The following is a 27,394-nucleotide window of genomic DNA, read 5'->3' as shown; positions in this document are numbered from 1 at the left end:
CCGTCAGTGCTTGTTCAAAAGAGCAACAATGATTTTGATGGTGGATTAATGCTCTTTTCTGTTTTGAGGAGCTTCTCAGACAAACTTTCAATATGAAGCCAGAAATAACTGAATGGACAACCATGTTGCATTCAATCCTTTGATTAAAATACAACATCATCCATATGTTCATCCATGTGGCCCAACTGGGTTTCTCAAAAATGCCTGACAATCCGCGTTTTATCTAAACAATTCTAATCTTGTTGACTGGCCGACCCATCTGTCCAGCAACAACATCTGTCATTCCAGCATCTGTCACTTCAGCTTGCATGCTTGCTGCTGATGTTCTTTTTGTTTTCGTATTGGAGTTCAGAGGTTGGATCTAGTATTGTATCCAGGGCTTAACTCATTTAGGCATTTGAGATGGGATCCGTCTCTACCTGGTAATCTTGTGGTTTTTAATCCAGTATTGTCAGGAATTAGGGATTATTCCCTCAGAGCAGAGATGATCCTGTTAAAGGAACACAGGGTAGAGTGATGGAGGGTACAGGGTGGCGAGGGCAGATCCAGATATGACACAGGAGGTTATATCTATGCCAGAAGAATATTCAGTACATGCAACTTGTACTGGAACTGGGAATGCTGCCTGTGTTTAAATTTAGTGTTTGACATTTTGGTTTCTTGCAGAGAGTTGGATGAGGTAGCCAAGGTACCGCTCTCATCTGGCAGCTTATCTTAGCACAAAGACTGGAGACTGGGATAAACCGCTAGCCTGGTTCTTTTCATATAACATGTTAATTAGTGAGCTGTAGAGGGGCTGCTAGACAGATTTTGTGCCCTTCGAAAACAACCGGACGATCTGATGTCCCTTTCAATATACTGTCACCTGTTTTGGGAATTTTCTTTAAGTCAGTATCTTTAAACAAAAATGAACAAGGATCCTTTAAAGCTGATCATGAACCGCTTGATTCAACAAAAAATGACTTAAAAGAAACAAAAATCCTCCAATTCTCGATTCCATTCTTTTTAAAGAGAAATTAAGCTTAAGGGCTGAACACTTGATTAAAAATCTTGCCTAACAAGTTTTGAAATATGGGATTCTTTAATTTAACACATCTTTGAAGCAAGCCACTGAATCAGTGAGAAAATAGATTTAGGAGATAGTGTGATTTAATTCTCCACGACAAGGGAGCCAAGATCTGATAACTCTTCGATCATATTACCTAACTCTCAATGTTGGATGGCACTCGTGGAAACCACTGAAAAGTCCTATTAAACTCTGTTATCATCCTTGTTATGGGTGTCCTGCTGAAGCTCTTTGAAATGTGTGATTTTACATCCAATGAGACACAGAAACAGGCCACAGTGAATCCTCTCCTGCTTCTGTGAGTCTACTTCTAACCAGACATGACTCGGCTTGTCTAACTCTCTCTTTCTATGGCAATAAAAGAGGCGAGGGCGAAGTTCTGGATGTAATCATATTACCTCAGATCTGCTCTCTGAGGACTTCAAACAGTATCATGGCCTGCTTTCTGTCGATCAGATCAATCGCTGTCCACTAATATCAATAAATAGCCCAAATGTCTGCCCTCTGGTCATATTTAAAGTCAATATAGCCAATTCAGTGGGAAGGTGAAGCCAATTTAGGCCAATGGAAGGTTAAAGAGAGCAGAGCGGGAGGAGAGGAAGCGAAACAGTATTGCAATTAGTGTGTAATAAGTGAAGAGGCAAATTATCTACTTAGCGATGTTATCTCAATCGAGGCTTCAGCTCTCTTAATAAGTTCTGCTGGATGATATAACCAAGTGTTTGGTTAGTGAGTCTCAAGGTAAATACAGTTAAAGGAGGAAGGAATACTTTGCCTATCAGAGATGAAGGAATGACTGTATTTTATTTAATACACCCATAGTGGAGAATGTGTTTGACTATGCTGCTGATCAGGGTCTCTCTATACTTCTTCTCTTAAGGTTCAGGTTTAGCATTTGTCCAAGCAGTGATTGTCCAGTCACAGCTAACCACGCACATAAAGGATGTTTCTAGATGATGTCAGATAAAATATGCTAACAGTAATTGTTATTTCAGATGGCAAAATTGATGTTTTCCAGCTAGCATCGAAAAGCCTGCTGTATGAAATTAAAGACCCATTCTTTCAAAAATGAAATGATAAAAGTTGCGGCTGGAAAATCACTGAAACTGCAAATGAGTTGCAAGAGAATGGAAAACTTAGCTTAGCAACAGTAACCACGGAGTGAATCGTCAGTTGTCATTTCATCCTCATCACTGTACTTTGTATGTTGCTGTCTGTGTGTTTGTTCATATGTGTGTATGCCAGATCTGCCGAGGGCACACTAGGATGCTGGCAACCATGCTTGTGTTCAGTGTTTGATCAGGCTTGTGAGACTTTACACATAGATGCTATCTTTTCCTCTTTCTGTTCACGTGAACACACACACACACACACACACACACTGTCTAATTAGTTCAGCTCGAGGATTTATCTATTGTATATATAATTTTTTTTTTCCATCAACCAACAAAGGCACAATAAGCATGTAACCCAAAAATAAATCACTGGACAGAAATAAACCACAATAACAGCCAAGATCTCAAACTTTCACACCAGGGATCCATCAACATGTCCCCAAATGGACTCTTTTTTTTTTTTTTTTTTTTTTTTAATTTCATTCTTGTCCTGTTCGATCAATTATTTTTTTTTCTCTGCATCAGCATGAGCCTATACCTTACATTGCAGCCAATTTCCTATATTTGAGAGCTGCTGCTGCTGCTCTCCTTCCCCTCCCAGTGGGACAGGGTAACACTGTAACACTGCATTCTCTGCCATGTGAGACACACTGCAGCACACTGTGATGGAGCATTGCCTCTGTCAAGGACACGCCGGCTCCACCCGGTACGTAGAGGGCGGACGACTTCGACACACAGAGATGAATATAGATTCTAGGTCACGCTGGGGTCAGAGGTCATTCATTCATTCATTCTTGGTGGTCATGTGCTGAGGCTGAGGGGTTGAGACACATGCTCCTTCCCAATTCTGCACTGGATTGTTGTAGTATTCAGTGTATACTACAGACAGATGACCATGGTATACTATTTTTACTATTAATAATTTTATTATACTGTGAGTATGAAAATTAGACTTTGCAACCCTTTTGTTTTGACTTTGAACTTATCTGGCTTTGGCACAGGAAAACAATTTCTTTGTTCTTAATCCCACCTGCAAAGCTCTGATTGGCTCAGTTGTTTTTCTAACCAGTGAAATAACACTACACTTTTGGAATTGCTGAAAAAAATCAGAGATGCAGACTGTGATTCAGAGGTCTGAAATCTGGCTACTTTACTGTTAAATGCCACAGGGAAATTGGGTGACACATGTGCACCCACAGACATCAATCAGCCTGGGACTCTCTAACAACGTTTTCTCACGAAGAGAGAGAGAAAAAAAGTTTCCAAAGATTCAACACCATTTTTGTTTTCTAAGATCACTCTGGAGCTCTTTTACCATTCTTACTATGCTTTATTTCCACTGTGATTTGTGAAAAGTAGTATGGAACAACACCACAAGCATTTTAATATGCATACTAACTTTTCTTTTTTTTTTTTTTTGTAATTTTTCCAGTTTGTTCACACTACAGACTCAAAACCTGTGAAGAATTTACCCTTTTCTCTCGTCATGTTGTCTGTCTGTCTATACTATCAGCTACTCACCAATAAAGTAAAAAAATAAACAAAAAAGAGAAAAAAAATGTAATATGGAGTTGGAACACAGCTACAGAGAGACAGGAAGGGACTGAACAAGAGAGGACGATCCATGAGGCAAAAGATGAGGAGGAATTTAGATTCCTGATTGCTACACAAATAAAACATAGGACTGGTTCATAGAAGAGAACTCTAGCAGATGTGCATGCAGGTAAAGAAGTAGGCAAGGAAGTGGACAGACAGACAGACAGACAGACAGACAATAAATGGACTGAAAGAGTGAAGGAGAGTTGAAGGAGAGAGGAGAATCACAAGACAGTGAGACGCCAGGGAGCTGAGTTCAAACTGCCTTTATGTACTGTTTTATAGTAGTCCTTGTAGCTCACTCTCTGTTTTACTCTCTCTCTCTCTCTCTCTCTCTCTCTCTCTCTCTCTCTCACACACACACACACACACACACACACACACACACACACACACACACACACACACACACACACACACACACACAGACAAACACGTCCCCAATTTAATTAAAGTCAAACCAGCTCAGTGTAAATCAGATTAGTTCAATTCAATGTCAGGTGAATATATACACACACACATGAACATACTGTATGCACAGGCATCTGCATGACTCACACACACTACAATCCAAACTTTATTTAAATAAACTCAGTTATTATTTTCATCCCAATGAAATTACCTTCTTTTGTTAAAACACATTCAGACACTGTCCTCACCCATAAAAATCAGTGTGTAAGCAGTCTATCAGTGACAAAGGTGACTGTCTGCACAGGTGTACTGTACATTGCTTCTTTTTTTGTGCACAGATAGGAGGGGGTCAGGGAAGGACAGGGGAAAGGGGCGGTGGGGTGGGGGCTGCATAGCTATATACACACGTATGCACATAGACACACCATGAGCCCCCTGCGAGTACATGTAGACCCCTACAAGCCGATAGTGCTCCCTTTGTTAGCAGCTAATTGGCATCCCGCATCACAAATAAAGATAACAAGAGCTCACTTTACACCCATCCATCCTCAGACGGCTGAAGCACAAAGAGGAAATTGTTTTTTAAATTGAAATCCGAGGCTTTAATTTTTCCAACTCTGCTTTTCCTTGGTTCAAAACGCCCCTGAGCCAAACTGTGGTATTCAAATATTAATGGCTATATTTAATAAAAGGCATATATTAATCTCTGTGCTGGGGAAAAGAAAGAAAACAGAGCACTGGAAATTAATTATTACCAAGAGTCTCTCATGTTACGACACTTTGACAAACAGGGTACAGTATATAACAAATCCAAATGCTTAATGCACATAAACCTTCATCATATCTATACAGCAAAGAGACATTAGAGCTCGTTTCTTCTCCACCTCTGAGCAAAGAAACCATTAAATCCCTCAGTTGCTGCCCCAGTTCTTAATTTCATTTGAAAAATGATCACGCTGAAGCATGTTACACAATAGAAACTGATTCAAGTACAGCTTAAACATGCCATACCATCTCTCTCCCTCTCTCTGTCTCTCACTCCATCCTCCCTCTTTCTTTGTCAGCCATGCAGCACAATCACAATGCTCATTTGCAATCGCCCTTTCATGAGACACCATGCGCTGCTCTGGACTCAGACTCAGCCAGCGTGTGTGTGTGTGTGTGTGAGAGAGAGAGAGAGAGAGGGAGCGAGAGAAGGGGGAGGGGTGATGCAGGAGAATTGTAACCTCCTCCTTCCATTTCTGTCTCTCTCTCTTTTGCCCTCTGCCACTCCATCCTTAGCTCTCATGCTCAGCCGCTCTCCCCTTTTATTCTCCTTCCCTCCTCACCTCAGAGAGGGACGGCGGTATCTATAATTGTATATGAATGTGTGTGTGTGTGGGCCGGAGGCAAACTGGCTGTAGCATTCCATTGGTGGTCAATCTTTAGCGATGGTCTATCTGGGTCTGACACCGCCACCTCCCATTTTACTCCTCAAACTGGCCCTTTGTCCATGCACATCTCTTCTCTCCTTTTATTCCCTCTCCTCTCCTTCTCAGTTATCTCCTTTCCTTTCCTTTTATCTCCTTGTTTTCCTTCTATTATCTCTCCACTTCTCACTCTTCTCCTCTCCTACTAAAAAACTGTGATGATCACCTGTATGTGATCATCACCCGTATGTGATCATCACCCATTTTGCTTCTAACGTCTACCACCAGAATCAGCATTTTATTACTTACAGCAGTTTATAGAATATAAAATATGTCAGCCTAAAAGCCTCTTTTCAACTTAAAGGAAGATTATCTGGGTTTAGGTTGGTGTTTAGTTCACTCTACATCATCATCAAGCAGCTTCCTGCACTCGTCTCTATCTTTAGGGAAAAATATGTTGAGAACAAAGAGGGAAATGATGGAGGTAGCATGTAAAAGACACAATAAAAGAGGAAGAGGTCAAAAGGGTGTGCGGTGAGAAGATGAGTGAATGAGCTTCTGCATAAAAGAGGAGCTTGGAGTGAACAGGGGGTGGAGAGAGGGGTGTGTCGAGAGAGAGGGCGAAAGGTTGAGAAAGAGTGAAAGAGATAGAGAGGGAGTGAGAATAGGAATAATCACCAGTGGGTTTCTTTTTTTTTTTTTTTTTTAAAGAGGACCTGTTCAGTGAGCAGAACTAACATGAGTTGAGTACCTTGGACTCTGAACAAAACAGACAGATGTCTGCACACAATGAGCTTTGTGATCTCTGGCTTTCTTCCCTTTTCCCCCCTCAGACCCTCAGACTCTCTCACGTCTCGTTCTGAAATACATATCGGCTTTGAAGTTGCTGAAAAAGCAGCCACTGTACATTTAAAGACTGTTCCCTTCAGTTAGTTAGACTTCTCTAACAGTGTCTGCCCTCTGGAGACTGCAGCAGAGTAGTCTACTATTTGATTAGCGGGACACTGATTCATGATGGGGCTCATCAAGTGGCAGCACCAATATCTAAGTCTTCCTGGAATCCGATTGATTGGTTTTGACTTTAAATACGAAAAAATTAATGTTAACACTGTATTCATACAGATATGTGACAAATTAAAGGAAAACTCTCAGTTTGTGGAGAAACAACAAATTCAGATGTTTTCCATACAAGACGCAACTCAGTGATTTCATAATCACGGAAATGTAAGAAGGTGAATCATATTCTTCATTCTTTAAAGCATTTAAAGCCTTTGACCAAAAATAAAAAAATAAATAAAATATATAACAACATAATATCACAGTTGCTGTTTCTGAAGCTTTCAGTCACATAATTCTGAATTTTGGCCACATACTAACATACTAACAACATACACACAACAAATCAACAAATAACATGGACCATCAAGCACCTGTTGTGGTTTCCCAGGTTATGAATGAACCTTTACACTTAACACTGAATCTGTTCTGGAGCCCTGTGGTGGAAGAGATGGGCAGGAGAGAAATACTCAACAACAAAGATGCCTAGCTAGATTTGAACGGGGAATGTTCAACATCTTAAACCCTTATCCACCGGAGCACCTTCTTCCTGAGGCCCTTTATGTTGGTTTTTGCTTTCATTTTTCACCGAAATACTACATTTCTGTTGCAGGGTGCATAAGAACAGCAAGTACATAGATGGAAACTGAAGTTTGTGCATGGATCAGATTCAGCAGTGCTGAGGAAGCAAACAGGTGGCGTACAGCTCAAATAGCAAACTAAAGCACTCAACTGATTAGCAGAATTGAAAATAGTAATCCATCAGGGCTCTGAAGCTGGAGTAAAATTAGATGTCTGCTCTCAATTTGATTTGGTAAAACTATTAATAGTTATGACAACACCTGCCTAGAGGTGGCTTTCCATTAATGGCTTGGTGTATCTTAAACAATAATGGCTCTATGATTTAAAATATGAGAAACTGTACATGGCATGAGTTTAGGACGGCCTTTTATCACTGACAGAGAATTCATGTTAGTTCAAAAGGTCAAGGGGCAGACGAGTCTAAACAAATAAAGTCAGACTCAGGTAGAACGAGAAATCTAACTCAAAAGGTGAAGTTTATCATAACCCCGCTCACAAGTATTACCTCCCAAGTCCCAGTTCAAGTCTTCACCTCTCTTGACCTCACTATGCCCGCTGAAATGCCTGACCTTTGCCCCTTCCCGGAGATGAGAAATCAATAAGCATTAGGCAATTTACTTGAGTGGAACATGTAGTCAAAACAAAACTCCCCATGAAAGGTAGGAGACATGTAATTCCAGGAGTGGACATTGTAGTTTACAACCCCCACAAGCAGGAGAGTCGATGCTTTTGTGTCACACACACTCTCAAGAGATTAGGGGAAGTGCAGTTCATCCATCCATCCCTCCAATCCATATCTGATTGATAACACTGAACAGTAAGCTGACCATGTGTTGCCATGAGAATAAGAGGCTGTGTTTCCCTGGCAACTATTCTTCAAAGGCCCCCGTCTCTCTTCTGTCTACACTCTCTCCTGATGAGATTCGATGATGCAAGGGCAGCAGCATTAGTGTTAATAGTTACACCAGGCAGTGGGTAAGACAACGCTGGAGTTGTGAGAGATGCAAAATGAAAGAGATAAGCTTAACAAGCTTTGTCCATAATCGAAATGTTAAAAAGACAGAAACACCTTCTAGGTTCTGAGATTAGGCGGATTTACTGTAGCATTTGGAAACGTGATACTGATCATTTTAGACTAAAGCTATAAATCCTTTGTTTGTGATTATCGTCTGTCAGTGCTTATAACTGCTGTGCACATACATTAGAGCTCAAATTACATCACTCAACCTTAAACTAAATCAACAAGTATTTTTTCCAAAAATACAGAAAAAAGCATCAAGACATCATGTGAAACTGAAAAAAAGCTGTAACCAATATTATTTATAATAATAGTGGATCAAATGTTTACCTATAGATTGAAAGGGGTCACTTTTAGTAACAAAACTTCAGAGAGTTGATCTACAGTTTCCCTTCGCTCTGCTGATCTTCATAGATTCTTTCAGCTCATTGTTTTGGTTTTCAGGCCTGCACCTTGACTGTTCTGGTTCACTCTCGTCACCCCTCACAGTATCGTTTAGAGCTGCAGGCAGCTGTTTATAAAAACCCGCTGCACACTACCGACCCAGCACCAAACGGCAGACAGAGAAGGTTAGCAACTAGCGAGCGAACATTTAGTAGCTAAGGAGGCACCAAAGCAGGGCTAAAAGGACAGTGAATATTGAAATTAGTGTCATTAGGTGGACACAAACACAACTTCAAATGAATGTTAATGTTGCTGCATTTGTGCTTGGTAGGCACAATAACACATTCTCTATATCAACTTAGGATAATATGTAAATGTGTTGGCAGCTTATTTCTGTCCTCACATGGGTGAAAAATCTAATCATTGCAATCGTTGTTCAAAGCATAGACATTTTTAGACGTAGTAACAGGTTAAAGCTGGGTGGATTAAATTCCACTGTGAGGGCAGCTGTGTAAAATCACATCCTCACCTAAAAGGCTAATTAAGGCAAACTAACACATAAGCCTCATTATTTTATTATTTTTAGCTCTTACGTTTATTTGCCCTTTGTGGCCCTTACTTTGTCCAAGCATGCTTTTCCTTGCCCTTGCTGACTCTGTGCATCTTAAAACCAAAAGCAACACTCTTCTCTGTGCTGTACAGTACATGATGTGGAATTTTATGCTAATTTCCCTTTCTCTCTCTGTCTATCTGTCTGTCTCCTTGTCAGGTGGTGGGTGCTGATGCTGTAACCACTGTGTGGAGCTGACAAGCCCTGGTTGATGCAGTGAAGTGTTCCAGAGGGATAAACACAAGTGAAGGTAGGAATGAAAAATAAAGAGTGGAGGAAAAAAAAATGAGGAAAAAAATATAACAACAGCTGAAAAATAAGGACACGGCAGGGATATGCCATATGGGCAAGTCGGGAAGAGGAGAGACGGATTAACACTTTAGGAGTAAGGAAACAGTGACGATAGAGAGGAAAGATGAGAGCTAGGAGAGTGCAGTCGCTGCATGCTTTGTATACAGTACAGCTGCTGAATGGGTTTGATTCACAGGCCAGTGAATACCCGGTCAGCCAGTGTGCGACAGAAAGGGAGATCATTGTGGTTGGAGGCAGAGAGAAAAAAGACACAGTTGGAGAAAGGGAGTTCGGATGGTATTATTGGTGAGTTAATAGAGGTTAGACTTGGCAAAGACAAGCGGTGCTGTTTCTGTGCTCACTAAATCCACACTGATGATGCTCCTGAGCTGTAACAGGAGGAATCTTTCAGCAAGAGCTGAAAGGAGTCTGGGAGGCCTTGCTCTGCTGCTTGGCTTCCAGTCTGGACCAGGTTTGCTTTTCAGCTGCCATGCGGGAGCCGAGCGGCGTCTTTCTGAAGACTCGAGGAGCCATTTGGTTTAGTTTCCCTTGCTGGACTACAGATGAGAGCTGTGTGCTGCGCAGTTGCATAAGAGAGGCACTTTGCTCCACTTTCACGCTGCCTGACTACAAGCATTGTGTGTGTTTGTGTGTAACAGAAACTGCAACCAAATGCACTTCCTAATTCACAGAATGCCATGTCCTAATGACCAAACCATCTTATAAATCCAGTGACTGTCTTGTAATGTACATTAGGGAACGCAATCTACTAGTTTAAAAGCAAATATGTGTTTGAGCTGCCCGATCACCGTTTCCATTCGGCCACTTAGAGTTGTTTGCACCCAAGGGCCACCAGTGGGACTGAATGGCACCATGACTGAAATGTGCTGTGACAAGACAAGGCCAGAGGAGCCGGGAGAGTGCTTCTGAGTGGTGAAATAGAGAAGTGAGGCAGAGAGGAGAGCTGGAGGGGATATTTTTGAGGAACCCATTGTGACGTCAGACTCTAAAAGAGAGAAGGAGTTTTCTCTATTTGCGTATGAATTGAAAAGATACAGACGCACAGCAGGACAATACAGCCCGAGGAAAAAGGCAGAAATATAAAAAAGATGACCATATCATACTGTACGCCTCTTATACCAAAACCCTCACACAGCAGAGTATCCTCTCCTATGCATGCTTGAACTGAAAAAAAAAAACCAAAAAACCAACCAAACAAAAAACAAAGAGCAGCATGTAGCAGAATCTAGCAGAGAGCGAATAGAGAAAACCACAGACCTTGAAATAGATGACTGAAAAAGAGAAGTGTGAAGTGGGCAAAGATACAGAGAGAGAGAGAGAGAGACAGAGGGAGAAAGAGCGAGAGCAGAAGTTTACATCAGTCTCTAAGCAGAGAGTGGAGACCAGTGCCGCCGTGGTACTCCAGATATCGCTCAGAGCTGGGCTAACCTGGGATTTATTCACAGCAACATTTTCACAAGGCAGAGAGGACGAGGACAGGAGGAGGAGGAGGACAGGACCGGGGAGAAGAAGCTGAGGATTAAGGAAGAGGCGAAACACTCACAGGAAAAGAGGGTAGGAAGAGAGGGGTGTGAGAGTCTGCTGGTTGGTCTCTGTCCTGGTTTTAAAGTTCTATGAGCTGCGTGTTTTGTTAACCATATGTACTCCTGAAGACTGATTTTTGTTCACATAGTAAAGGTTGATGCATCAGTTCAGTGTTGTAGGCAACTGACCCAGTGTGTGAGCAGGCTGGATGCTTTTTTTTTCTCCCCCCACATCTTGTGCTGAGACGAGCAGACGATATTGCCAGGCCAACAGTATCCTGGCAACCGTCAGCCGAGCTCTGCTCTCTGGATGGACCACATGCTGCTCCAGACTCGATGTATGTGTGTTAATGTGTGTGTGGTAGGTGTGCGGCTACCGCTAACACACAAGTATTCATGTGTCAGAAAGCTTTCACTGCTTCATACAAGGGTCCGATATGAACCTCAGCTTGACTTTGCCTTTGTAATCACCTTGTCAGGCTGATGATGTGAATCTGGTATTCATATATTCATAGCGTCGGTTCAGTGTGCATCTTGGAGCAGGTGGACGAAAAGTCAGGAGGATACAGGGTGTGTTTTACACCTTTGGACTGATGCTCATAGGTTACAGCAGTGACTCAGCACACAGCTCTCTTTCTCAGCCTCCTAACAGCTTTTGGAGATAGACACACAATACTAGTCTGAAAAAAGAAACTGCTTCGCTACTTTGGTGAACGTCAGCAGGCTGTCTCAGCGACTGGACGGTGTAACTCCATCCGTTCTTTAGCTGCACCTCAGTGCTGCATTGCAACATCCGTTCTTGCTGAGTAACAGTGAAAAGAGCAGGCTTTTGTTGCAGGATGGTGGCATCTCTTAAACATGCTAATGCTCGCCATAAATTGCTCTCGCAGGGAGAAACTGATAGGCCTCCGCTGTGTGCTAACATAGCACATGAACATAGAGGGGAGAGTATGACAGAGGAAGTGAAACTTGGCAGCTTCCTACCTTCTGCTACCGAAGTCCCCCCATTATTGAGGAGGGGGCCAGGCAGAGGACGATTAAGGGGGAAGGCTTTCACACTTGCACAGCTGAGAGTGATTTTTGAATATTTGATTCCTCTTGGTTTTTGTGTTTATTGTGTGTTTTTCTATGTAACACACAGACATACACACACACACACACACACACACACACACCCAGACACAAGTCCACATGTGGCTTCCCAATCCTCTCTCATGTTGAGCCCTAAACAGCCATTTTCCTTATACTTCCCCTTTCAGAACAGTAGCTTTTAAGGTTGTATCATCTAATTCCAGACTGTCTGTCAATATCACATACAGTATATGTTGTGCATCAGCTTGTTCCAGCTCTTTATTCAAGATGTATAATATTTACACACAGTGAAATTAGAGAACAGCAAAAAGAAATGCTTGATATTGATACTTATTAAACTGTATGTACTAGCATTGACTGACCCAACTGGGGCTGAAGTGGCTGAAACCAGGCTCCACTGACCTGGTCTTATGTTCTGAGATGCCTGACATGCTGCATGTTGTTTTGTCTGGTGCTGTATGTGAACATGTGAGCATGTAGATCTGTATATCCCGCCCGTCTGACCTACAGTATAATCTAATGAAGCTTGCATCATTGGTTTCATAAAGTGCTGGCATCTGGCCTTTGGGTATGAAGCATAAAGCGCTTGTCATAAAGTATCTATAGACTGCTGTGCATGAAGAGCATTAGGAGAGAGTAGCCCGTACGTAGCAGGCTTTTATTAGGTTACTATAGTAATGTAAATGGATTAAAACCACTGCTCAGGTCTAGTGACTCCCAGTGAGTGAGCTAAATGATTCACTACTGGCTTTAGACCCCCCTCTAATTGAATACAGCCTACGCTGTGTATTGGATGCAAACTGTGATCAGGGTCATCTATGACTGAAACGTCTGACTTCGCTCTGGACATATTGCTCAGACAGACGGATGGAGGAGGAGAGGAAGAAGGGATAATTAGGCAAGTGCAGATGGGTAAAAAACTAAAACAGTCACAACCTGCTGTGTTCTCCATGTGCATGTTGTGTGTTTTCATGCGGGTTGCCAGGTTCTGCGTACTGTATGCATTTTGTTGTTTCCTCCTGTCCAGGTCGCCAGCCATGGGGAACCTCATTAAGGTCCTTGGCAAGGATTTAGAGAACTGTCCACATTTTTTCCTGGACTTTGAAAGTAAGTGAGCACCGGGTTGTGTGCACGTGTCTGTGTGCTTGAAATGTGAGCGCACGTGTGTGTGGAGCAGAGGTGTTCGTTGGGAGGTTGCCAGGTGGGGTCGGGGGAGGTATATTTGGATGTGAGCTGATGATGGTGTGACGGAGTGCTCTTGTGGGTGTGGTTTGTCATTATCAGTCGCTCTCTAGTCCCACTCTTAGTGTTTTCTAATGCTAAAGCACGTGCTATCTAATGATAAGATGATATGATACAATTAATTGATGTATAGGTACAAATAAAACGGTGCGTATAGGTCATAACAAAGGCAAACAAGTGATAGTTTCAGACACGAGTCAATTTAGCAGTTACCTCTGAAGCAACACCGTCTTCAAATAACATCTCAATAAAAAAGCTACAACTGATTTATAAATATTCTGACTTTCATACATAGTAAGAAGATTTGAGTCCTTACTACATGTAAACGTAAAAATTTTATGGGAAAATCAGACCAGAAATTAAAATGATAATGAACAAAAATGAACTGAAACCAAAAATTTACCTCAATAGCAAAACCTGTAATAAAAATATACAAGAATGTTCCATTTGATTACAGCATTTTCTACTTTTCTCTCACAGAAAACCTATTTTTTAAGTTTCAGTGCTCCAGTTCTCACTTACATTTCTGACACCAAGCTCCCATTACAGGATTAACACCTGCCCACAACTCGAGGCACTCTTGTGTAATTTGATTTATTGCTTAGTTTGTTTTTAAGGTCATATTTTGGGGTTTCAAATTATTTTCTTCTTTCTTATACAACTTTTTGCATTTGTATGTCTGAAGATTTGGTTAAATTTCGACTGAAACTCTATTTCCAAGCGCATTCTCTGTACCATTTGATCTTTAAACTTGAGGACTGCTATCATTAATGCAACCAAATCAAGGTCTTTCTCTACGAACAATACCATAAGAGTGGGATTAAAGAAGCTCTGTGTCCATGTCACCATGCTTCACCCAGGACATACGTCCATCAAATCATTCCAGCAACCCCCCTCTCATCCAGTCCCCACCCTGACACCTTCAGCTCTCAAACACCACACACATACACACACACACATTTTCAGCTCACATAATCACTCACACACATACACCCATGTGCGCACAACCCCGACACCCATCTCCTCATCACCCACAGACTTCTCCCCTCTCTCTGTTCCAGGGGGCTCATGGGAAACCTCCTGAAAGTGCTGGCTTGCGCCGAACTTGAGCATGGCCCAATAGTTTTCCTTGACTTTGAACGTGAGACCATCCGCTTCTTATTTTTTTGAGTTATCCCTTACTCTATGTTGCCTTTGCTTTTTTTCCCCCCATTCCATCAATCTTAGCCGACCATTGTGTCATCTTTATGTCCTTATTTACCCCTTTTCGCCCTCCTCAGCCCTTCTCCTCCTCACCCTCTTCTTTATCTTTTGATTTCTGCTCCAGGGACTGGCATTTGAAAGTCATTTGGCTTCTTTCTAAAGGGTCTTATTCACATGCCACATCTTATTAAAGGCAGACAGATGCACAATGGCATAGTGATGCTGTGGCAAAATCACAACAATAATGCTTTGATCTCATCTCCTAAGCTACAAAAAGTGAGACAACATAAACAGCGAATGCCAGTTCTGTGTGGGTTTCTGTTGCTTGGGGATGACGATGGCTAACAAAAACCCTATCGTCATCCCACCACCTCCTCATCTCCTCATCCTCTATTGTGTGACCTATTGTGCATCTGACCTATCTGTGAGTGTGAGTGTGTAAGAGAGTGAGACTGAAAGAGAGAGAAACTGAAAGAAAGTGAGAAAGACTGTGACAGAGGATGTTGAATAAAACCACCTTTATCCCCCCCCTCCTCATTTTCCCAGTGGGCGAATTCTAAACTTTGCAGTGTGAAAATGTCCATCTTAACAAGACATTTCATTTGAGTGCAGTGTTAACCATGCAGCTAGCATGGTTATATATTGCTATTTGCTATTTTGGCTTATTTTTATTAAGGCTGCAATCTTTAGCAAAGAACATAAAAGATCTTTAAGACTGATTCTGAAATGACTAAATGAACTGTTAAGAAGGAGATATTTTGCAGTGTATCCCAACATATTCTGCCCCTCCTCAAGCACTTTCCCTCTTTAACAGCTGGCTTCCTCCTCCTCCTCCTCCTCCTTTACTGACTGTATTTTACAGTGGGAGAGCTCATTGCTGGCAAGAGACATCAGCTGTCAAATAGGTTGAATTTCCCCTTCATTTATTATGCCTGTGATTCACATGAGTTCAAAAGCAAGTGGAATGAGTCAGACTCAAGCATGGCAGCTTTAGAGCCCCCCCCAACCCCACCCCACTCCTATCGTGCCATCTGTGAGCTCTCCTTCTCAACCCAGAGACACAGTCACCTCTGTCACACAGCACAAAGTTTGGTTTAAACTCTGTACTGAGGTCTCATGTAGCTATTTATAGCTGAATGTTATGATCGTTATACCACGCTAAAACCCAGTGAAGGATCAGTACCAAATCAAATTACTGGACAACTTTTCATTCCATCATATGAAAACACAACATCTGAAATTCTTGATGTCCAGCCTTACAAGTAAACATTTAGCCTCACATGGTAAATTAAAGTGATCCAGATTCCTTAAAGGAATAAACAGTCTGACATTTTGGGAACTGTGCTTTTACACTTACATTTTTAACATTTAACTTTTTTTTTTTTTTTAAAAGCTATTCATAACTTTACATTGCATCAAAACTAGAAGATGAGGAAACAACTAGTCTGGCTCTGTCCAAACACCTACCAGTACCTCTCCCAAACATGTGTTTGCTTATTTAATCCATACATAAATCAAGGTCTAAAAATAAATGTATGTGATTTAATAGAGGTAATGTGTGGGACTATTTCTTGGCAGGGCACAGTGACTTTCTGGAGTCTTGTCAACTCTGTGAGGTTGTGATGAAACCAGCAGAAGCTCCAGGAGTCATTGTGCCCCTCCAAGAAATAATCTAGCACTTAAAACACCATGAAACCTCTCAGGCACTGTAAGTAAAGAAAAAAAAAAAAACAACAACTCTGGACTAGCTGCATTCCCCTGCCTCCAGTCTTTATGTTACATCTCCTGGTTCCAGGTTCATATTTAGCATTCAGAAATAATACTGTTATCAGTTTTTGACAAGAAAGCGACCTGTTCCTTTAACGCTAGGAGCATACTATATGCTATGCTCATTTAATTACTATCTAGTAAACAAAATATGCAGTTTACTATGTGGTTGTTTACAAAAGGATGCAGGAGCACATTTAAGTCATCACTAAAATAGCATTGCTTGCTGGGCTTATTATGGCAGCCGGTGTGCATGTAGGATAGCAAATATTCCATGATTACTATTTCTCTGCAGGGAGGCAATGCCTCAGGGTGCAAAAATAATCAGCGGTGCTACCTCATGTAGAGAACTGCGTGGGCACACTCCCACTTTATACCTGAGTCACACATTGAGCCAGATTGCTTGAAGAAAAGAAAACCAAATACGATGATGACTCAAGACGACACATCCTAAAATGTGTCCCTCAAAAGCTTAATCCCTCATGTATGCATGCAATACACCACATGGGCAAACGACACACAACTGTGACTGGGAGGTGTCCTGCGGCAAAAAAACCCCACTGAATTTACAGTGTGTGTGTCGCTCAGTGTGTATGTGTGAAACAGATAAAGTGTGAGCATGCCCAGAGGTTGTCCTTCCTGCTGCTTGTTTGTTTTAACATTTCTCACAATTAAACCTCAAGGGTAAAAAAAAAGGCTCTACTCATTCATAGAAGTGGAGTGGGAAATAGAGAGCAAGAAAAAGATGGATAAGACTATTACATCAATCTGACGGGACAATTACACCTATCCAGGCTTGTATCTCTAGCTAAATGGACAGTAGGGAACATTACAGTCCAGGCACTGTTACAAACCATCCTGAAAACCATCAAAATGTCAAACTATAAGTTGTAAGATCCTCATCTAAATGATTACCTGAAGTGAAACTGAAACTTCTGGTCCTTCTTCTGGGTGACCGCACACTAAAATCAAACCTTACTGTGTGACAGAGTGTGGCCTACAGGTGTCTTGATCTAATTCTCTGATGGATAAATTGGATCATTCATTTACTGGCCAGATTTTGATTTTAGATATGTACATACTGTCCACTAACACGATTAAATGCAATCATTTTTATTGTAGTCATGCAGAGCTGAATCAGTTATCTCAGGTTTTTCTCTGGCCCTCTAGGATGTCATCTTTTCAGCTCGTCCTTCGTCATTAACCTCCATCTCTCCTCAAATCTTCTCTCCTTTTTCCTCTCATTTTTCGTCCCACTCTGCGCTCCCCTCCATCTTTCCCTCCCTCTTCTCTGCCACCTCCCCTCAATATTTTCATCTTTGCCCTATACCTTACATCACACTTTCACTTCCCTCTCCCTCTCTCTCCCTCCCTCTGTACTTTCCTTACTTCCTCCCTTCCCAGATGCCCAGCCCACGGAGGCAGAGACAGCCGTGTGGAACCAGGTCAGCGCTGTGCTGGAGGAGGCTCATGGGATCCTAGCCGAGCTGCAGTCCTATAATGGCGCGGGCCAGGAGATACGAGAAGTGAGTCAATAAGTGCTGAACATCAATAAACTGATGAGCCACGGCACAGTGTGGAAAAATAACGCTCGTGTGTGATTCACATGGCCTGCCAGGGTGAAATTCTGACATGTAGTGTACCACGCAGCATGCACTAAATATAGGCAGAGACAGAAATGTGTGAAAGTCTTTTTTCAAACAAACATTTCGTGCAATATGTTGTTTTTAGTGGCAGTGTTATGGTGGAGGCATAAATATCGTCCCTTAGAAAGCTGGTATGCTGGTCTTGATGAACGCCACTCACACTATGCTCAGATTCAGCATTTCCTCTGCGTCACATTACTGAAAACCAGTTCCCTCTGCACTACAAACGATCGCTGCAGACTGCTCAGCGGCTGGCATTGCTGTACTTGTTAACAAATAGTGCTGAATCGTTTCCTCTCCTTGCTTCCTAACCTTGAGGACTGGGAAGCATTTCTTAAAACAGCCTCATCCTCTTGACTATATTTCACTGGGGTGGGTAATTTTTTCTTTTAGCATGCATACGTGCAGAAAGTCAGTATTAAACAGAACCTTATAAAACTAAATCAGGTTTTGCTGGTAAATGACATTTAATAAGACTGTGTGAAACCTCACGTTTTGCTGAACTGAAATCACTTTAGCATGGAAGTACTGTTTGAGTCAAGTGAAAATGTTTTACTAAAGTGAAAAATCGCTTTAAGGAAGAGAGGATAAATGAGGAGGTTTATAATTCATTTTTGGAAAGTAACATCTGCGCTTCTGCCTGCGCTCCTCACCTGCAGGCCATCCAGAACCCAGGAGACCTAGCTCTTCAGGAGAAGGCCTGGAACGCAGTCTGCCCCCTGGTGGCCAAGCTGAAGAGGTTCTATGAGTTCTCCCTCCGACTGGGTGAGCACGGCCATTATATATAGCGTGCAGAGCAATTTCAGGCGGTGTAACACACTCTCTGGTGGGGATATTGGAGGTCTAATAAGAACTGAAATTATAGCTGCTAGCAGCTATAGCTATGGCCTAAATTTAGAAAGAGTATTTGCTGTCAGCCAGTTAGTTATCAAAGAAGCAAGGCCTTCACTACAGCTGCCAAAAGGAGCATTACTGCATCTTAATAGGTCAAAGTGTTGTCTCAAGTGTAAGGGAGGAAGAGAAAGAGGAAAGAAATGTAACAGCAGTAGAAGATGAGGCAGCATACAGAAAGAGGAGCATCGCGTGTCTCTTTGCTAAAGCTGCAATGAGCTTTTCTTGCATTCTGACAAAGCTGTAACATTTTTCTTTGGTTTGTCACATTTTTCAACAGAAATTTGTATGAAAGGGCCTTTTGGGGTGTTATTTAGTATTTGCAGCACATAGAAGTGCACATGATTGCTGACATGTTCAACAATGGATTCACAGATTGCTACTGCATGCTAACACTGCTCATATTTTTGTCATTTTGACAGCTATTCAACAGTTGGAGGATGTGAGGCATGTGGCATGCACTGAATGTGACAGACAGTTCTGTTAACACACTGTGACAAATACAAGTAAAAGAAAGACATTTTAATCAGAACTCAGTGAGGACTTTGCACAGTATATGTATAGCTGAACCTTAGATTAGAGACAGGTTCATTTTAAGGTGATGAAAAGGGATCTTTTATCATTACAAGCAGTAAGTGAGAAGCTCATCTTGTACTGTCAGAGCTGCTTCACAGCTACACTCGCCATGAACCACCAGCACGATTTTACATTCAGTTTCAGTCCAGCAGCATTCCTTAACACACACACACACACACACACACACACACACACACACACACACACATGCACACGCACACACACACACACACACACATACTCACTCACACATACACTATGATGTCCTCTCAGCCATCTCTGCAGCATCCTGACCTAGCAGCTAGGCAGCCGTTGCTAAGGAAACAGTGGTACATGGTTATCCAGCGCACAGAGAGAGAGAGAGAGAGAGAGAGAGAGAGAGAGAGAGAGAGAGAGAGAGAGAGAGAGAGAGAGAGAGAGGGACAGAGAGAGAGACGGACAGAGTAGAGAGAGAGAAGCACATGCAGAGAAATAGAGTTCGGCTGCCGCCTCTGCTCTGCCTTCCAATAATACTTCGATCTCATGGACATCGTGTTCTCAGCTTACCATTCAACGAGGGCTAACTAATAATTGATGATAATGCATCAGCGCTAATGTATCTGTGAGATACAGTACAACAGATATCCTGTAGACGTCTCCTTACCTCCCTCCTCATGGAGAGAAAGGGATCAAATCTCAGTAACTGGGAGAGGACAAACTAGAACATGTCTCTTGTTCTTGTCTTTAGTACCCCCTAACCCTAACCCTTTTTTTGATTTATGTATTTGCTCAAAGGGGAAAAGAAGAGGTCAAGAGGTCCCATGTACAGTAAACAAATAGCTGCAGTGTCTCTGTCTATCCAGACTGTCAGTATATACCCTCAGGAATCAGTGGTCGGTATAGGGACTGTGTGCTCTGTGTGCACAGCAGGAGGGAGAGTGGGGTTTCTGCCCGGGCCCTTTAGATGAAACACTTCACTGCTGTATTTATAGAAGGCCCTTGTGCATTTTTAATGTGGAGGAAGGCATGGGGCCTCTGGAGACTTTGCTTCTGAGGCATTACTACTACATACCACCTATGAGGTCCAGCCCCGGTGTCTGATTTGTTAGAGGCACCAATGCAAGGAAAAGGTTTAGGTTCAATAGCATATGTGACACAGGGGATACATACTGATACAGTGGCCACAAGGATGCGCAGCCTGTATGATCAGCCACGACAAGATCTCTGTGGAGTACCACTAAAAGCATACGTTCACTTAATTTATCTCGTAGAGTGAAATTTACTGTTAACGCCCCGTGGTCGGAGAGGGCAAATGGAGTGCAGTTGAAGTGCAGAACCTTAGAAAAGGTCAAAATTACTCTCCAGGCCCAGCCCAGCCATAAGAAGAGTTCACAGCCACGCCATTAGCTCTGTGAGATTGTGCGTTCTACTGAGTAATGTGTGAGGCTGTGAAATTAATAAAGAGAGGAAGAAAGAGATTATGAAAGAGGCTGGTAAATTAAACCACTATTTACATTTTCTCCATCTTCCTAGTCAGTGAATGCTGAACTTTGTTGCTGTGAAAATATGTTGTACACAGCTTAAGTCTTCTCTAGTTTTTGGAATAAGATATTTTAAAACTGAGGAAAAAAAGATCTGGGGGTGTGGAGCTAGACAGATGGGAGCTTATCAGCCCTCTGTAGCCCATACCTCACCTCTGCTTGGGTATGGTGGCATGAGGCTACATTAGTCACTACTAGCATAATACACCATAATCTCCAACTGGACTGTCAGAGGTCAAATTGCATTGTGGGTAATGTAGGTGCCTGGTTTTAACAAGGAAAATGAGAATTTTGATCGTTTTTGTAAGCTGTCCATCATGAGTTCAACAATGGAGTGCTGAGGGATCACCAGAGTCATTAGTATTAATCCTGAGGGGGAACATGAATGAATGTACCTAATTTTATGGCAATCTGTTCAATGGCTGTTGAGATATTTCAGTCTGGAGAAAAGTGGTGGACTAAGCAGTGGACCAATCCCTAGATCTGTGCCGCTATCGCCTTGAACATTACATTTCTGATCACCTCAAATGTTAAATCTCAGCCTGCAGGGCCCTGTCTGAGAGCCTGAGCCCTGGTCTCATCTGGTCTATTATTCTGCCTTAGGCCAGATCGCACTGTGCTTTAAAAGTGCTGGATCCATTTCTAAAAAGCCCAACAGGTATCCAGTGTTATCCAGTGAGGAGGTGACAGAACTGAAGTGCAGTGATTTCCTCTGTTTGCACCAGTTAAAATTCTGCTGCTGCTTCATTGTGATTTTCAAGCTGCTGACAAGAAAGAGACTTCTGATCCAGGCCAGATTAGAGAGAATTACAGCAGTCTGAACATGGCAGATAACAGCCTGTGTAGTAACAGTATGACATGCAGATTCCAGCTTGTGTAGATGAATTACTAATGTCTAAATGTGTGCACGTTTGCAGAGAATGCCCTGCGCAGCCTGCTGGAGGCGCTGACGAGCCCGCCGTATGCTCCCATGCAGCATCTGGAGAGAGAGCAGGCCCTGGCCAAACAGTTTGCTGAGATCCTTCATTTTACTCTCAGCTTTGATGAGCTAAAGGTGAAGGGAACGATTTTTGTTCTAATTACAGCCCTCACAGACTGACCTTTACAGTGCTGAAGAATCAATAAATTCACTGAATAGCCTTGTGAAAACATAAATCGCCTCTTCTCTCACCATGCAGATGACAAACCCAGCCATTCAGAATGACTTCAGCTACTACAGGAGGACCATAAGTAGGAACAGGCTGAACAACCAGCAGGTGAGGCTGTGGAGAAATGGTCTGGCTCAGGCTGTTTATGTTGCATATGATGAAAGGTTCAGCCAAAGCAGCATGGCTTCACTCTCTCTCTTTAATTATTAACGACTCAAGTGGAGGTGTTCCTTTCCTCCTAACAATGCAAAGAGATGTACAATCAATATTTCATTTGCCATTCAAGCTACACAAATTAGCTCCATCATTACACTCTCATTGTACCAACTGAGTATTGGACTGTGTGTGACTGATGATTAATATACATTTTTAAGATTTGATTTCTGTTTTGTATTGACACACAGCTGGAAGCGGAGAACGAGGTTAACAATGAGATGGCCAATCGGATGTCCCTGTTCTACGCTGAAGCAACACCAATGCTGAAGACTCTGAGCAATGCCACCACCAAGTTTGTTTCAGAGGTACAGTATTCCCGTATTTCCAAATCAGATTAATGTCAGTTATGTTTACCGTGCCAAGGATTAGTCAAAACTGAGCATGAGGAAGGTATAGTATCCAAAAAATAAATCGATACCATTATTACTGATGCAACCACTCAAAACACAGGCGATTAGTACAGCTGTAGAGATTCACAGATTTGATGTGGAGTTTATCAAACCTGGGACCATCTCTAAAATCTGCACGACAATGCAAAAAATTCCATAGGTAGTGAAATCAAACATTAATCAGGGACCGACCATTAATAAACTCTTTGCACAGTCCTGCTCAGTGTCATGACATCTTGTGTTAAACGGCAAAGAGAGGATTTGCAGACAAGAGCAAACAGTTAAACTACATTATAATTATTTTACACCTTTCTCAGTGGCATTGATATATGATTCATTACAGAGTTTAGTCCGTTCATTCCCTGGTACATCCTCACCTCAAGTGCCCATGCTGGACTGTTGCGTGAAAACTCCCTCCCTCTCCTTTCCCTTGCTGTCATAACAGTGCGTTAGTGTAGAGGCAGCAGTCTTTTTCTGTCTTTACACCTCAGTGCATTTCGATGGAAGAGACATCTGAGAAGTTCTTCTGAGACTCATGCAAAATTTAGAGGACATGGTGGTCATGATTGCCTTTTAGCAAAGTTGCTTGGCTGTCCTGAACTCTGCAGATGTGCTTTGTCTCCACCCTGTGGTAGAACATTTTGCCCAATCAGTACACCATCAGTACACTGATTTCTCCTTTTTTTTCTCCTCATCCTTCAGAATAAGACCTTGCCCATAGAGGACACCACAGACTGCCTGAGCACCATGGCCTGTGTGTGTCGTGTGATGCTCGAGACTCCGTGAGTAGTTGCCACACTTTCCTTTATTTCCATCATCCTTTCTGTCCTCCAAGTCCTTTTCTCACTGTCCTCTTCTCCAAAGTTCAGAAACATACGTTTTAATTAACGAGTCCTTTCAAAGTGAACACAAAGGAGGTCTTCTCAAGTTTCAGACACTAATTCAATAGACTGATTCAGTAATTCAGTGGATAAAGAGAGGGACCCCATCCTTCACGCTAAATGAAAAATCCTTTTTCCTAGATTTCTCTACATGAATAAAAAGTTATCAGCAACTTGTCAAGGCAATCACAAAGTTCTTCAATAAATAATAGTAGCAATTTCGTCCCCAGCTTGTTCTCTGGTCATGATTTAAGACATTTTTTGTTTCTTTGGTTCTCTCATTTTTCCTCCATACTCGTGTCTGTCCCAGGGAGTACCGCTGTCGGTTCACCAACACAGACACCATGCTGTTCTGTATGAGGGTGATGGTGGGCGTCATCATTCTCTATGATCACGTTCACCCTGTCGGAGCTTTTGCCAAGACCTCCAAAATTGATGTGAGTACACACAATGTAATCGGTGTTCAAAACACAAGCATGTGTTTCTTGAAACCAGAAAACTGCACCAACACCGGTTAATAAAATCAGAATAGCCTTTAGAAGCTGCTAACACCCCAAAGTTCATTTCATAGTTTGGGCTTCTGCCAAGATGATTAAATTAGATGAGTCTATTTTTTTTTTTTTTTTAATGTAAAACACTGAATTTCTTTGATTTTTCAAGCCGTTAAAATCTTTTATGTCAAACAAGGAGCAAAAATCACTCTGCCTCAGGTGCTCACAGCTCATATAACCACACAAACACCATAAACTGTCATGAGGAGTCATAGTAGTAGATATTGCTAAATTTTAAACAGTCACAAGTCAAAAAATGGTTGGGAATCACAGACCAAACCTTATAAAGACACAGGTCTGCTTATGTGTGATACATATCCAACATTACATTGGTAGATGAGGTCACTTACTTGTTTTTGGCTGCAGCAGCAGCAGCAGGAGGTGAGGTGGATCTGAGACTGCTGACCTTTCTCTAACGCCCTGTGTTGTCTTTGTGCGGTGCAGATGAAGGGCTGCATCAAGGTGCTGAAAGAGCAACCGTCCAACAGCGTGGAGGGACTTCTGAACGCACTGAGGTGTGTATGACTGTGTCAGCGACAGAGAAAGAGACAAAGAGACATGATGAGCATGGATTTGTAAAAAAGCTTCCTGCTTTCAATACATCTCTCTTCTTCAGGTATACAACACGGCATCTAAATGATGACAGCACCTCCAAACAAATCAGGGCCCTCCTGCAATGAAAAAACAGAGGGGAGCGGAGGAGAGAGGGAGGAAAGAAGGAGTGCACTTGAAGGAGGAGGAAAAAGAGGAAGAGGAGGAAACAAACGCCAGTGGCTGATAAACCTGTTTGTTTACAATGAACAAAGAAAATCATGTCCAGGTTAAGAGCAACCTGAGGATAATAAGAAGAGGAAAATAATTATATATATTGTCAGCTGTCCATCATTCTGTCTCTCATTTTGTAAAGTAAGAAAAGAGAAAAAAGCCAGAAAAGAAAATATAGATATATATTAAAACAAGTGAAACACGAGCAGCAGATGAAAAATAGGTAGGATTAAAGAGGAAGCTATATTGGAAAATTTAAGGTCAGAACTGAAGCAAAGTAAAAATGTACAAAAAACAAGAAGATGTTCCAGCAGTAGTCTGACAAGTATTTTTGCACACACTTTGAAAACAACGCCATCTCCTATCCCCTGAAATCTGATCCCAAACTTACTTTCCTGTGGCCCCTCAAAAACTCAAGTTTAAGCAGAAAGGTTTTTAGCGGACGCAGTGGCCTGACACAGCCTCTCTGTCTCCTTCAGCTGCACTGATCTCCACTTACAGGGGAACTGTGAAGCAATATGATGGATACACTCCGGAGATTTGCTTCCACCTGTTTCATTTTCTTTTCTACATCAGTGCAGCTGAAGGAGAGAAAGCAAAGTCTATTTGGGATGCCTCCATTTTCGCCCTGATTTCTTCCTTATTATCCATCACCCCCCCTTTCCCACCCAATCCATCCATGGGATATGTGTGTTTTTTTTCCTTGGCACAAAAAAAAATTCCATCCACGTAGTGTATGTGCCCTTAATGCTGTACATGTTCCAGCACAAAACATCTTGTGAGTCGTCTGGCTTTACTTGAACAATGTCCTTCACTCTCTCTCCATGGTGCTAATGTGGTTTAGATATCACAGTAATAGCTTCTTAGGTAAAAACAACAAAGATTTCTTCATCCCTTTTTTGCACTAATATGTTAAACCTCATATTTCAAGAACAGCTGATCTGCTTTCAGCTATTGTGCGGTTTCACGTTAGTGCACAAACTGGGAGAAATCAGATTCATCACGACTTTCAAGATTCCAGAAAGGCATTCTAGGAAACCACAGCACACTTAATTCTCTACCCAGTGCCAAAGCTGATTGGTTTACGCTTGTATTACATCATCAGGCCAGGCTCGAGGGGGGGGGGGGGGGTTGAGTGGATGGAGTCGTGGTCGTGTAACTGACCGCCATTTTAAGTATTTATGAGGATTAGAAACAAGAAATCACACAGAGCCAAGTCAGAGAGTGGTCAAATTTGCACACATTGCATTTCAAGAGAGAGATCTGAATGTTCCAGTGTAAATATGTGAGGCTTTTCTCAGCAGGCACCTACATGGACAGCTTGGGTCTTCAAGGAAAAATACAACAAACATCGACATCTGCATACAACTAGAGTTCTTTCTTTTAGTACGAGGTTGATAAAGTCGTTGAATAAGTGGGAAATAAAAATGAAAACTAAAAAAGATTCAAAAGGAGATTAAAAAGAAGTGCTGTACTTTGGATGTCTATAGCCCTTAGTCTAATTTAATTTGATCTTATAATATATTTTCTATACAGGGGTATGTGCACAAACATATTCTGTATAAATATATAGATGGCATGTTGTAAAAGTTCTGACAGAAATGTGTAAATAAGGTGTTTTTATTCATTTTTAATTGTTCAGTGACGCTGAAATTGGGTATGTGTTGTCTCTCAGAATTACCATGCGTTTGGCTTGGACCATCGGACTTGCCGTAGTCATAGGTTTCAGAAATTCAGCTTCATTATGGCGAATGAACCAGAGGGAGGGGAGGGACGCTATGGGGGGGTAGGGGCTGTCCATTTGCTTGTTATTTTGTACATTTTGTGCAACAATAAACTTGTCATTTATTACATTAATCACTGATGTTCTGTGGTGTTTGTCCACAACATAGGTCAATGTAGCCACTGATAAAAAGGCGCTACATGTTACAAAACATGTAGCTATTTCTACATTATTTAACCAACTTTTATTTAACCTAGGTGTGTATCATTAAACCAGCATTAAGTAGCTATGACGATATGCAACACCCTGCTTCATATGTACTATAACTCACATTAGCAATGCTGTCAGGCCATGGAGCAGCTGCACCGGTGCAGGCAGCTTGAGCTGGCCTGCTAATAAGCACCATCTCAACAGGTATGAGAGGGAATCAAGAGCTCTGTTATAAAGCATTGTCTCCCTCCAAATGATTAATCTGATTTTGTACCTCCTGTAACATAGATCAATATTACACAACAGCATTTTGCCACCAGGCTCACAAACTCATACCAATTACTTTTTGATTACAGGCCTGCTGGTTTAACCTTTCCAGATCACATCCGCCTGTCCAATATAACAGAAATGACTTCAACTCATACTTAATTGGGCAACATAGACACACAATACCAGCAAATTTTTCATCATCATTTAAGTCTATGCTGTTTT

The 27,394-nt window shown here is 42.0% G+C and overlaps 1 protein-coding gene across 5 annotated transcripts in view; it reads left to right on the top strand.

The window, feature by feature from the left end:
- Positions 1 to 26,755, top strand: part of fam49al (family with sequence similarity 49 member A, like) — a 30,406-nt gene extending 3,651 nt beyond the window's left edge. Inside the window, exons 2-13 of one of the 5 annotated variants that reach the window (XM_041052853.1) lie at positions 9,407 to 9,497; positions 13,202 to 13,281; positions 14,478 to 14,557; positions 17,791 to 17,912; positions 18,692 to 18,797; positions 21,937 to 22,073; positions 22,198 to 22,275; positions 22,572 to 22,688; positions 23,475 to 23,554; positions 23,964 to 24,090; positions 24,649 to 24,719; positions 24,821 to 26,755. In XM_041052853.1, the coding sequence (XP_040908787.1) occupies positions 14,485 to 14,557; positions 17,791 to 17,912; positions 18,692 to 18,797; positions 21,937 to 22,073; positions 22,198 to 22,275; positions 22,572 to 22,688; positions 23,475 to 23,554; positions 23,964 to 24,090; positions 24,649 to 24,719; positions 24,821 to 24,884 (975 nt within the window). In that variant the 5' untranslated portion in view covers positions 9,407 to 9,497; positions 13,202 to 13,281; positions 14,478 to 14,484 and the 3' untranslated portion in view covers positions 24,885 to 26,755. Of the gene's footprint in view, positions 1 to 9,406; positions 9,498 to 10,838; positions 11,114 to 13,201; positions 13,282 to 14,477; positions 14,558 to 17,790; positions 17,913 to 18,691; positions 18,798 to 21,936; positions 22,074 to 22,197; positions 22,276 to 22,571; positions 22,689 to 23,474; positions 23,555 to 23,963; positions 24,091 to 24,648; positions 24,720 to 24,820 lie in introns of those variants that run through there. The other 4 variants (XM_041052856.1, XM_041052855.1, XM_041052857.1 and 1 more) reach the window with 4 other exon arrangements.
- The last annotated feature ends 639 nt before the right edge of the window (positions 26,756 to 27,394 follow it).

This window comes from Toxotes jaculatrix, chromosome 13 (genome assembly GCF_017976425.1).
Source record: "Toxotes jaculatrix isolate fToxJac2 chromosome 13, fToxJac2.pri, whole genome shotgun sequence".
NCBI lineage: Eukaryota > Metazoa > Chordata > Actinopteri > Toxotidae > Toxotes > Toxotes jaculatrix.
Note: the sequence above shows the minus strand (reverse complement) of the source record. Positions and strands in the feature narration are given on the sequence as shown.